The 13,614-nt window shown below is 48.3% G+C and overlaps 1 protein-coding gene across 1 annotated transcript in view; it reads left to right on the top strand.

Annotated features, from left to right (window-relative positions):
* Tgfa (transforming growth factor alpha) overlaps window positions 1–13,614 on the top strand; it is an 89,421-nt gene that overhangs the window by 65,790 nt on the left and 10,017 nt on the right. Inside the window, exon 3 of the mRNA XM_005071102.4 lies at window positions 7,281–7,398. Coding sequence (XP_005071159.1) covers window positions 7,281–7,398 — 118 coding nt within the window. The remainder of the gene's footprint in view (window positions 1–7,280; window positions 7,399–13,614) is intronic.

Genomic DNA, 13,614 nt, shown 5'->3' on the forward strand with positions numbered 1-13,614 from the left:
ATCAGCTAATTACAGATCCTCCTCATCCATGGATTTTGCACCACAGATTCTGTCAGCCTCCACTCACAGATACTTAGGGGGAAAAAGATGTGTACTACACCCATAAGACTTCCTGTCACTACTCCCTAATGGATGTGGTACAGCAACAATCCAATTGTGCCTCATTTCCACTACACCGGGCACTGTGAGTGGTCGGGGAGCAATCCAAGCACACAAGAGGATATTTGTGGGTTATGTTCAACTGCTGCAGAGTTCATAAGGAACTTTAGCATCACACACATGGGTCTTATTGTTTCTAAGGCTCCTGAAACTCAAGGAAGATACAGTACCATTCTTCACCTCTCTCTTTTAGTGATAAAGCCTGAGGGAGTTACAAGGTTTTTCTTGTTCAAATTCAAATCCAGACTCCTACAGCCTTGTGATTAAAATAGAAAAATAAAGCCAGGCTTTGTATCCCCAGTCCTGCTAAGTTTGAAACTTCGGTGTTGTTCCAAACTCTTAACGTGATCATCTTGTGAAATATAAAAAAAACTACAAAAGAAACAAAAACTACCCATAATCCCCTCCCAACATCTCAGCACTTCCCCTTGGAACCTGATCTTGACAGAAGGGCTTGCATCTCAGACAGGTCCTTGACACCAGTGGCACACTCAAGGGCTCTCCCCTTGCAATAATTGTTTTAGCTTGGTGAGACAGAGATGGGCACTTACTGTGTATCCCAGACTGGCCTCTAACTCACAGCCCACCTTGCCTCAGCCTCCTGAGTGCTGGGGTTATCATACACTTGGGTCACCATGCCTGATCTTACGCCTATAGTTTTCATTGTCATTATTATATTACATTTTACTTATATTGTGTCTCTGTGTGTATACATGTATGGAGGGATATGTGTGAAGATCAGAGGGAATCTTGTCTCCTTCCACCACGTGAATCCTGGAGATCAAACTCAGGTCATCAATCTTAGTAGCAAGTACCTTTACCCACAGAGCATCTCGGCAGCTCCTACCCCTCAAGTCCACCTCTTACTACCTCAGTCTCCTCACTCATAATTAGGCTCATCCTCCACCCATGGAGACTTTGTGTTGGAATTGCACAAATAAGACATTTGGTGGAAGTTTGAAGACAGAGGGTGGGGCTCAATGGTAGAACGTTTGCCTCAATGAACAAGGCCTTGGGTACCATCTCCCAAAGTTCTGAAGACACAAAATGTTCTAGAAAAACAACCATCTCTGCAGTGTTTATAACCCTTGATGCAGAGGGTTTGAAGGGATTAGGGTTCAAAGACTTAGCAGGAGGGAGCATTTTTCCTCGGGGCTGAGAGAGGGTTTCCTGCCAGCCAATCTACCTAACAATTTTGGTATTTATAAAGAGAATAGAGACCCACATTGCTGGCAAAGGCAGGTAGCCCTGGGCTCTAACGGGACTCTTCCTTCAACAAAGCTGGGGCAGAATTTCCCAGCTGGCAGGGCTCACCTGTGGCTCCCGGGGTCCTCCTGTTCTGATCCTGAGAGCTGGGACAGATATACCCTTGTTGAGTGCATGAATGGAAATCAGAGGTGAAGTGTTTTCAGAACGTTGACTGACGCCCAGGAACTTGAAATTAGAATAAGGGGCTTTCTGGTTTAAAGATATAAAAGAAGCAGTCCTTCTGTTTGAAATCAAATTATTAAAATGCTGGGGTGGGGGATATTTGGCATATGTCTTCAAAGCAAAACTATGACCTGCTTTTTTTTCCTTTAAAATTACCAAGACTTTGGTATAGACAAAAAGAAAAACCTGTAGGCAGAGCCCAGGGTCTCGTGGAGCAATAAGAGCTATGGGAAGGTAGCTGTCTTTCATCCCTTTAGTCCATAATTTAGAATGCAGGTTAGAAGAAGACTGGCCTTCCCTTCTCCAAGGGATGTAGAGCCCCCAGCAACACTTGGGGTACAGGTAGGTGGTCAGCTGAAATCTGCATATTGTGACATCTAGTGGGATGCATGAACAGATCCCACCCCACACTTCATGTTAGCTCACTGACATTTTATTTTAGGCTCCTAAATTTTCTTTGCTAACTAAAGCCATTGCTTGGGAATCTCAGTCCCTTTAATCCTAAAATGCTCCTGGAATGTCTTGGTAATCCCAAATTCATTTATTCTCCGAAAAAGTCATCTGTGTGTGGAGGTGTCCACTAAGGATTTCTTGCCCCTCTTCTCACGTATCCACCCCCTGAAGTGACAGGCAGGCAGGTAGGTGTCAGGAAGAGCCAGAGTGACTACCCAGTAGTTCAGGTCTCAGCTCTGCCATTCATTGAGTGAGCAGCCTTGAACCAATGTGTTTAAGTTCCCTCATGTAGCCATGCTGAGTATAGTTAGACAATGCATTATTGGCTACTGTTAGTAACATCAGCTATCACAATCATAGCCCAGCCTCAGAAAATCCAGCTGCATTTAAACTGTAAGTAAACTCAGGTGTCTCGGCAAGGCATGTCTGTACAATTTTCTTCTTGAGATAGAAATAGGCTTCGATCTTGATGCCAACTCTGCCTCTGACTTTAAAGTAAGCACAGCAGGGGCGTCCCTTCCAGGCGTGGTATCACTAGTGACAGTGACTCCTTGACTGTATGTCTCATTTCCTAAAGCTGAGGAGGGGCCAAAGCAGCCAGTATCTTTGTAGAAGATGGCACTTGTCTTTGAACTCGGTTCAATCCTATATCTCGGATCTTGTCTGGAGCTAGAAATGAGCAGGGGAAATCCAATTGGTCCGGTTGTTCCCTATGTTGTCCCTGGGGTCTTACTTTAAACTGCAGAAAGCATCTGACTCCACTCAAGCCCTGTCCTAAATCAGAAGCTCCAGGCCTCTTGTGCATGAATGCCACACTGCACAGAGGTCCAGTGGCGGGCAGATCACACATCATGATGGGACCCGCAGCACACCCCAGCTGCTCCTCAGTGAACCATTCCTCATGCATCTAGAAATCTCTTTTGCACCTGTGTATGGTTCTAGCTGCTGCTCCCTTGTGGGAATGAGAAATCACCATCTTCAGTTTCCTTTTCCAAACAGCAGGGTTGCCTCTTGTCTCTCCTAAAGATGTACCTGCTGCTAGGGGCTGCTTCTGTTAGCATGCCCTTCCCAATGCTCACCAGGACCTGTTGATTTTGATCAGATGCTCCCAGAGTTTGCCATCCTGACTCAGGCAGCATCCTGACTTCCTATGGCTTTTCATTTGCTCAAAGCCAGAGAAAAACAAGCTAAGTGTCTAGTTCTAGCACTTTCTAGCTGTCTGGAAGCTTATCTGAATGCTAGTTTCTGTATCTGAAAGATTCTAGCCATAGGCTAGAATGAAGAGTCCTGTCTCTTAAATGAGAGTCTATAGGGCTTGGTGGGTGCCCTAAAATCAGTTTACAGGCTGGGAACTGATGGATCCAGGCTAGGATGAAATCAGCCAGTACAGGAAAAGAGTGTTGAAAGATCTAGAATATCTGTGTTCTGGAATCCAGTTACAGGAAGCACATTTACCTTTATGTATTTATGTATTTATTTATGTTTGTTTATTACACAGTGTGGGGAACCCCCCTTCCTCATGTGGGTCCTGGGGATCCAAATCAGGTCATTGGGTTTGGCTCACCTTTACCAGCTAAGCCATCTCCCTGGCCCATCTTATCATTCAAGTAAAGGAAGTCTGTCAGTACTGAGAACCCCTTGCCAGCTGGTAGAGCCTGAGAAAAAGACACATTACCAGCTTCAGCAGGAGGAGTGACATGATCACTTTCGCATCCTCTGATGACTTGTTGGGCTCCCTTGAGGCCTGCCTGCCATCTTGCAGGAGTGGCCCTCACTGGCTGTCTTCCTGCAAGGGATGCTCCTCTGAATGGTCAGCTGTATGGCCAAACAGTGCCAATGGCATCCTTCTTCTTCAAGATCATTTGTAGAGTCCCACTGAGCTGGGCATGGTGACTTATGGCCTATAATCCCAGCTCCTAAAGGACTGAGGCAGGAGAACTGTCCTGAGGTTGAAGCCATTCTGGGCTAGAATGAGACGCTGTCTCAAAAAAACAAAGGCTTGCTCTCACCCACCCCCAAGTGCCCCACTCACCAATGGGGACATGTAGAGACCTGGGTCATTCATCCCTCTGGGGAAGGCCTCTCCTGTTCCTTTACTTGTGACCATATCATGTCCTGAGCAAGGAGTTTCAGCCCTGTAGCCTGCTGCCCTGAATCCAGTCTCCCTGACCATGGGGCTTCCAGCCTGGCCTCAGGGTGAAATACTTGTCTATCCCTGCAAGGGAGGCTCCTTCTGATGTCTGCTTTTCCATGGCTATGCAGTGGGCTGCTGGGGACTCTCATATTCAATAATTTATCTTTCCTCACGGACACTCTGCTATTGTTGCCTCTGACTGCTAGCCTTGGCCAGACGATCCTGCTAGATGTCATGTTGAAACTGTTGGAAAGTTACTTGGGCTAGCAGAGGAAGTGATGAAAGGGCTGTAAATGATGTCAGCTTTACAGTTGGCAAACACTACATCTGGGGAAACGTGAAGTCACAGCCTTGCCAATTAGGGCTGTTCCTCAAGACAACTCAGGGGTGTGGCTGCTGCAACCCTGGAGCTCCCCCACTCCAACTCCCAAAGACACAGCAGATGGTGTCTGCCCAGACTCCTGAATCCCCTGTGGATTGAAGCAGGGATTTCCTCACCCCCTGATTACTATTCCAGACCCTTTCTGTGAGCTGGGCTGGGCTCGAGGCCCTATTAGTGGGTCTGTGGTCTCTCTCTCACAGCTTCCCCAGGGAATAGTGATGTCTGCAAGATGAGTGTCTGGTCTCCAGGATGTAGGGGCCTCCCAGAAACTTCCCGACAACAGGAACTGAGCAGCTTTGAAACTCCAGCCGCTAGCAAGTGCCTGGTGCTGAGCTGCTCCCCAACCAGAACATTTGCTTTTCCTATCAGTCCCAGAGCTAATCAGACATGGTGCCTGCACGAGACGGCCCAGGGTAGGGGACTGGGCCAGCCTTGCCCAGCCCTGCATGTGCGCTAGAGGGACGGCCTTTCTTCAGGTGTTGCCCAGTAGCTTTCACCCCACCTTTTCTACCTGGGTGGAAAAGCATTCCTTCTGTCTCTTGAAGTTTTATTGAGTTTTTATAAAGAGGAGTGGAGCAAGGGAAAGAAGGGTGACGGGTGTGATGGTACACACCTAGAATCCTAGCCCTCAACCAAAGTAGGAAGAGTGGTATGGACTTGGGGCCAGCCTGGGCTACATAACACCTTCTTAACGAGAAAGAACTGGAGATGTGACCCAGTGGTTAAGATGCTCTTCCGGAAAACTCGAATTCAGTATCCAGCAATCGCAGTCACATGCACACGCATTCACATCTTTTCATTTAAAAGAATAAAAGGAGAAAAAGAAGCTGAGAGGCTCAACCTTGGGGAAAGATATTGGGGACTTGGGGTCTCCTCATACACTTACTTTGACAAGCTAGAGGCCTTGTTACCGCCCCCCCCAACCCAAAGAGGCGATGGTACCTGGGCACACCCATCTTTGGTCAGTTGCCTGCCCTGCCTCGACATTATGAGTTAAGTACTTGGCACAGAGCAGAATCACCCCAGCCTTGTCACCTTGAACATCAGTAGGAATGGGTTGTCTGTGTATCTGAGTGCAGTGCAGGTGCCTTAGTGGCCATAGCACTTCTACAGGACCCAGACAAGGACAGTTTCCCAGGTACAGTGTGTTTGCACTTGACTTTTAGAACAGGAATGTAAGCTCACAAGTGTGTGGTGTGCTTTTTTATGCCTCCATGAGCTGAGGATTAAAGATGTGCTTTATTCTCTACAGTTTTTATTGTATATTGGTGGTTTCAGTGAACTGTTTTTGTAATCCAGAAATTCATTAAACTTCTGATAAAGTTTCAAGAGTATCACTGTAAATGAAACAGTTTGGGGTTTTTGTTGTTGTTGTTTGTTTTTTGTTTTGTTTTGTTTTTTGGTTTTTCGAGACAGGGTTTCTCTGTATTGCTTTGGAGGTTGTACTGGAACTCACTCTGTAGACCAGGCTGGCCTCAAACTCACAGAGATCTGCCTGCCTCTGCCTCCTGAGTGCTGGGATTAAAGGCATGTGCCACCACCACCTGGCTCAGTTTTTTTTTTAATAAATTGTTTAGTTGTTGTAACATGAACTTCATCCTTTCGGAGACCTTTGTCCTGAAGAAGACAGAGGGTATCAGAAAGGACTGGAAGCCTGCATCCTGAGCAGCAGATAGATGGCTGTATGAAGAACCAGAAGTGGGCTGGGAATAAAGCCAGTTTGTAGAGTGCATGCCTGGTTTCATCCCCAGCGTTATATAAACCAGGTGTGGTGTCACACGCCTACAATTCCAGCACTTGAGGAGTGGACGCAGAAAAATCAAGGGTTCAAGGTCAGCCCACTTACTCAGTGAATTCAGGCCAGCCTGGGCTACATGAGGTTAAAAAAACCAATGAACCAGAAGTGTACACACTAAGCAGCAGACTTCTCATTCTCACCCTGTGCTCAGAGGAAAGAGATCAGGTGTCGCCCACCCTCATTGCAGCTGTTACAAGGAGTTTCTTCGTGATGTGGACTCCATGTGATGGTATAGGAGAAAAGATACTGGCAGATGCTCCTGCAGGAATTTTAGAACATTGTTGAGGAGGTTATCTGCCATTGCTCACAATGTCTCCTTCAAAAACTCTCTGAACGTGGAAGCAGGAAAGTTGACCCCATTCTGCACGTGTGTCAGTATATTTCTATCCAATGAGCATCCTTGTTTGTTCTGCCACAAAGCATAGAGCGCTGCCCGACACCAGTGCCGGAATCACAGTCCCTGCTGCCATGTCTTTTTGTGGGGGTACTACAGCTCAAACTCAGGTCCTCGTGTTCTCACAGCAAGCACTTTACACACTGAGCTATTTCTGTAGCCCCCTTTTTGGTTTTGGAGACAATGGGATCCAACTGATCTCAAACTCAGTATACCGATTAGGTTGGCCTTAAACTCCTGATCCTTCTGCCTCTACCTTCTGAGTGTTGGGGTTACAGGTGTGTGCTAACACACCCAGCTGTGAACAAATTTTTATTAGGGCTGTTATTTTTTAAATGAGCTTCTTTGAAAAAATGACTCTAGCTATCTTTGAATTATACCAAAGTCTTTGGGAAAATTCTTTTATAATCTTAGATAAATACCCAGATTTCTTAATGAAGACTCTGGGCCCTGGCTGAGCATTGGGAAGTGAGAGTTTTGCAAGGGGTGAGTTGTACCAGGTCTGACCCATGTCTCTTCGCCCCAGCAGACTCTCCTGTGGCAGCTGCAGTGGTGTCTCATTTCAACGAGTGCCCAGATTCCCACACTCAGTTCTGCTTCCATGGAACCTGCAGGTTTTTGGTGCAGGAGGAGAAGCCAGCATGTGTGTAAGTATCTCTTAGTCTCCAGCGAGTGGTCAGGCACCCAGTTAAAAGAACATTTACTTCTATGAGGCTGGCTGGGATCTGAGACCCAGAGGTCTGGGCAAGCTGAGGGATGATGAGAACTGCCAACCAAGTGCCCAGCGTGGAAGAGGAGTCCCAGGACGCCAGAGCAGGGGTCTGTTTGGAACAACAAACCCTGACTAGAGTTTAATTCTCTGCTTTGAGTTCCCGGGGAAAGTATCGGAAGGCATCACCTGGGCATTTGAACCTCCATAATGAAGTTTCCATACACCAGACACTTTGTGTCCAGCCTGTGAAACAGCTGGAAGGGCGTGCAAAGGATCAGTATACACGTAACAGCTTGGTGGCTCCCACCTCTCTGGAGCCTCTGAAAGTACTGCCAAGTGTCATGTAGGCGCTGAACCCCTCCAACACATTAGATATAAGCCAATGACAAGAGAATATGGCACTTGCCACTTAAGCCTGGTGACTTGAGTTCAGATCCCCAAAGCCAGATGCAGTAGGGTACGTGTCTGGCAAGGACCAAAACTCAAGGTCATCCTCCGACCACCACATGTGTGTCATGGCGCGCGGGCACGAATGTGCACACACACACACACACACACACACACAGCCACTGGTAATTGCCACGGACAGTGGAGTTAATTAGGGGAGAAGGGCCTTGGAGGAAAGCCACTTAGCAGGTGTGGGGCTGACCAATGGGCAAGCAGAAAGGTGTCCAGACCTAGGGTTCTAGGGACTACTGCAGGTCAGAGTGCACAGCAGGGAGGCAGCAGATGCAGTTGGAGGCCAGGGCTCATTGGGAGTGAGCCTTTACCCTCTTGGCAATGGGAGCCATGTAAGTTCAGAAAGGGATATTTGCAGGTATTCATCTGACTGTGGTGACTGTGACAAGATGGACATAGATGGATCTGTCCCAAAATTAACCTCAAGTCATCATGTTCGCTTATTTCCAAAAAAGAATTGGGCATATTCCTCCGGCATGTGAGCCCTATTCCAGAGAAGGGTCAGGGTTGCTCCTACCAACTCTTTAAGAGTCTTCTTCAGGACCAAGACCCCAGAATAGGACATTCTGCCAGCCTGTAAAAGCTAAGGCCATGGAAAACAGTGACAACCCTCTTCTCTCAGTTTCCCTACTGGATGTTGGGGACCCAGGGACAGTATTCAGCCCTCAGACATATTAATGTGACAGGTGACACTGTGTGTTCTTCTCTGGTGGCTCTAAGCCCTTGTGTGCATCTTAGAAGTTGGACTTCACGCTTCCCAGCAGGTGCTCAGCACAGAAGACACAGTGCTGACCTGGTCTCCCAGGGGTGTACCCACACCTCACCCTGCCACGGCCGCCCACTCCTCACCCAGCCACGGCCGCCCACTCCTCACCCAGCCACGGCTGCCCACTCCTCACCCTGCCATGGCCGCCCACATCTCACCCTGCCATGGCCGCCCACATCTCACCCTGCCATGGCTTTCCTCTCCTGCTCTCCGGTTCCCACCTTTCCCCAGTGTTGCCAGACACCAAAGCAGAATGTTGGTGTCCGTCACCTGCCACCACCTCCATTTGCTTACAGTCACCCACTGGGTCTCTCCAGCCATTCACAGGGCCCCTGAAAGTTGTGAGTGATTGGACTCTAATCTGCAGAGAGACCGTGGGAGACATAAGGGCCATGCCCGATCCTCTACACAGTACTCTGGGGCCACAGAGTCAGAGTGTCTGAACAAGGCAAGTTGTCAGGCCTGGAGACCTGGTGAGGTTTGCTTCCCTACCCCTTCTGGTGCATCAGCTCTAGGAGACAGGACCACACCTTGCACCTTTTTTATATTTATAGTAACGAGAAGAATGTTCTAGCTACCTAATTCCCACCAGACCAGAAACTCTGAGTCTCTACAGAGAAAGCCAGAACATTCTGTCCCCATTCAGAAAAACCTGCCGGCTTTGAGGAGCTGACACACTCAACATTCTGGTCAATAAAACTGACATACCTTGAGGTAGGGCCCCATCTGTCAGGGCCTCGTAAAGAAGCCCCAGCAAGTCGAGAATGCCGTGCAGAGGCGGGCACTGCTTCTTAGCATGCTCTCCCGGAAGGAAAGAGTCGTTAGGTTTTCAGAAAGTCTAAAATGACATTTCAGACCCTAAGACTAGAGAGTGAAAAAAAAAAAGATGCCACTAGTCAGACATTGAGAAAATCATCCTCAACCGTGTTTGCTTCAGATGAGCCCAAGACTGTTCATGTGAAATCTCACTGGAGCCCAGCAGCATGGCAGGAAGATACGCAAAAGCAGAGAACTGTGGAGATGCAAGGTCAGGGGCTACACACCCTTTCACCAGGATAGCACGGACAGGGGTGGGTCTGCTGCCTGAAGGAGGTAGAATCCACACAGGTGGCTGTGCGCGGAACCACAGGAGACTGGAGTTTCTCACGTGTCCTGGATGTTCCTGGTGACTAAATCCCTGACAGAGACTCCAGGGAAACACATCTCTGTCAGTCAAGGAAACATTCTCTCTGCGCTCCCTGGCCACAATGAACACCAGTGGGTCTAAATAGCCAAACACCTAGAGAGAGTGGACCACAGTGGCATTCCAGCGCAGGCAGGCAGGCAGTCCTGCAGCCACAAGAGATCAGATCCAGGTGGGGGATTTGCTCTTGGCATAAGAGGCCCTACAGGCAGCTCCATTAGCCTCTGAACATCAGTGGGGAGAGGGGTAGCATGACATCACACCCATGACCAGAGAAGACTATGCCTTGATTTTGTTCTATCTCCACCTCCATCCGAAACAGACAATAAAGGTCTCTCTGGATCTGAGGTCAGCTAGACCTGAGTTAAGAGCCAGATGAGTGCCCCACACAAGTGGCCTGACCCCATTTAACCTCAGATTTCCCTCAGAGACCAGTACCTCAAAGATGCACAGTGAGGACTCTGTGGCAATTGCCGTTGTGCCTCTGGGCACATGCAACTCTTCACAGTCATTGATGTAATTAAATAGGACTCAGTTTGCTGGTCTATCATGGCCTTTTAAGCTCTATACACCTGGAGGTGGCAGGGGGAGAATTCTGTAGTCATCACTGAAAAACTCTAGAAGACTGCCTAGGCATTGCTTCCAGCACAGCATAAGCAAACAAGGTTTGCCAGAGAGACTCACACAGGCTTCACCTTCCCCAAAGCTCAGGGACAGCAAAGATGTCTCAAGAGACCCTTGACTCTGAGCTGCAGAGGAAGCCCTGGCCTCCCAGCCCCATGGAAGAAAGAATAGGACCAGGTGAATCCAGTTCTTTTTGTTGTCTCAGAGCAGGGGATGGAACCCAAGGCCCCACACAAGCTAAGCAAGTGCTCCGCCACGGAGCCACACCCAGCCCTGAATCCATTTCTCCAGAGAGCAAGAAAAGGTGAACTCCATTCTCATTCCACAGGTCCTGGGGAATCCACTCCCAGTTTAGCCCTGTGGGATGATACATGTTAAGCACAAGATGATACAAAATGTGTTTCGAGACAGTTTCACCCTGGTCCTCAATCCTCAGACTCCTGTGTCTGCCTTGAGACCAATGATGAAGGACTCAGGGAGTCAACAGTGCAGTAGCTGCCTGCCAAAGAACACATCGCAGCTTACAGAGACCATGTGACTAAAGATTCTTCCTCCTTTTTATAATTTATTTCACTTTATTTTATTTGTATTGATATGAAGGTGTCAGATCCCCGAAACCAGAATAACAGAGAGCTGTAAGCTGCCATGTGGGTGCTGGAAATTGAACCCGGGTCCTCTGAAAGCAGCCAGTGCTCTTAAGCCATCTCTCCAGCCTGTGGCTATCGATTCTTAAAAAGTCCCCTTTGCGAGTGTATGCATAGGCCCACGCTTGCACATGTATAGGCAGGTTTGAGTTCATGTATGCTTATGTATGTGGAGGTCAGAGGTCAACCTCAGCATTGTTCCCTAGATTCTGTCCACCTTGTTGGGTTGGGATTTTTGTTGCTCAAGATAATTTTTATATGGTGTGTGTGTGTGTGTGTGTGTGTGTGTGTGTGTGTGTGTGTGTGTGTGTGTGTGTGTGTGTGTGCCCTCAAAGGCTGGAAGAGAGTGGTGTTGAATCTCCTGGAGCTGGAGGCAATTGTGAGGGACAGTGTGGGAGCTGGAAAACAAACTTGGGTCCTCTACAACAGCAAGTGCTCTTTCCAAGGGAACCGTCTCTCCACCTTGTTTGTTGAGACAAGGTCTCTCACAGGCTTCTTAATTAACAAGTTGTTTAGGCTTGCCAGCCAGCCAGCCCCATGGTGCACCTGTGCCTTCCCAGTGCTAGGATCCCAAGAATCCTCAAGGCCCAGCTTCATATGAGCTCTGGGGGTCCAAACACGGATCCTCCTGACTGCATAGAAAGAACTTTTACCACCTAAACCATCTCTCCAAATCCCACTTTATTTTTGAGACAGCGTCTCTCACAGGCCTGGAGCCCATCGAAATCGACTAGGGAGCCCCAGGGATCTGCCTGTCTGCTAGTAAGCACTCACCACCTTGACTGGATTCCACACCTGGATTCTGGGGTTCAAACTCGGGTCCTCAGAGTGCAGGGCAAGCCCTTTCCAGCTGAGCCATCGCCCCACCCCACTCCCTGTTGTTTAATTTCATCTTTAACAGAGACGCAGCCTGCCTTGGGTTGCAGTGCTGCTTACCTCAATGAACAAGGCTCCTTTGGTGCTCTTAACTGGGAGGCGGGTCTTACCTGCGCTTCATCTTCAAGATGCGGAGTCTGTGGTGAAGAGCAGTTACTGGCTCCAGGTTACACAGACAGGAAGGGAAGAAACGGCTTTGAATGCAGGCCAAGTGGCTACAGAACCTGCTCCAAGTTTGAGCTCCTGTCCTGGGGGTGTAATCTGAAATACAAGCAAAGTGTCTTTGTGTACAGAGATAATGTCCAGCCTTGGTTACATATCACACCCGGCCCGTCTGGGTGGAAAGAATTTGGTGAAACTAAAGCACAGAAATTACTGTGCTCCATTTAAAGTGGCTTTGCAAAGGATTTCTGCTTTCTGTTTTGTTTTGGTTTTTTTCATGTATTGCTGGGAATTGAGCTGAGACACATCCTCAGTCTGGTAGAAGTTGAGGCTCTGGTTCGAAGTTTCTTTTCTTATTGGTTTTTTTGTTGTTTGTTTGTTTGTTTGTTTGTTTTTCTCTTTCTCTCTCTCCCCTCTCTCTCTTTTACTGTATTACAGTTTCATACATTTATGTAATGAATTTTAGTCACTTATGTACATACACACTGGCACCATAGCAGTAGTATGGACTTCTCTATGTTTTTTATATTTTCTATACTTCCCAAGGTGCTTAAAGCATTCCTTTTCTAGTCGGGGAAAATTTTCCTTAAGGAAAACCTTAGCATTTGGCAGTTGTGGTTTTCATATTTCACAATATTTTAAAGAGCACTATGAGCCAGGAGGAGTAGGAACTTAGGGTGACCCAAAAGCTATCCTTGGAGGGGAAAGAGAGATGTCATAGACGGTTGAAACAGGGGGACCTGAAGCCACAGCACTGCTCTTTAGGGAAAGCTCCAAGGCACCTGCCAGCCTTAACCACCAGCAGGCACAGACCAGCCCCCAGCCCCTGGGGGGCACAGGAGAGCGGGGGCTGTCAGTGCTTATCTGCAGCCCTGTAATCCTACAGTCCGGCCAGCCACCCTCTCTTCTCTTCCCTTTTTTGTTCTTATTATAGAGAAGCAACTGGAAAGGGTCTGAATTACAGAAACCAGACAACACTGCAGAAGGGTGCATCTGACAAGCAACTGTGTCGGGCCCAGCAGACCTGTGTGTGTGTGTGTGTGTGTGTGTGTGTGTGTGTGTGTGTGTGTGTGTGTATGTGTGTGTGTCCCAGCAGACCTCTCTCTCTCTCTCTCTGTGTGTGTGTGTGTGTGTGTGTGTGTGTGTGTGTGTGTGTGTGCATGGTCCTGTGGTGAAGGTGCCAGACTCTCCTCTCTTTCCCCCTTTGTAATACAGCTCATGTCATTCTGATTCCTTTCATACAGGCAGGTGCAGCCCCTCTCTGTCTCTCTTGTGCCTGACTGGGGTGTGTACTTGCTGCTATCACTCTGCGAGTGCTGAAGGAAGGGAAGGGGAGAAAGGAGAGAAGGGAGAGGAAGACCCAATGCATGTTAACTTGGCTCTAGATTCCAAGGCAGTTCTACTTCGGGCCTGGATGCATGCTAGAGTCACCCAGGT

This window comes from Mesocricetus auratus, unplaced genomic scaffold (genome assembly GCF_017639785.1).
Source record: "Mesocricetus auratus isolate SY011 unplaced genomic scaffold, BCM_Maur_2.0 Super-Scaffold_100676, whole genome shotgun sequence".
Lineage (NCBI taxonomy): Eukaryota > Metazoa > Chordata > Mammalia > Rodentia > Cricetidae > Mesocricetus > Mesocricetus auratus.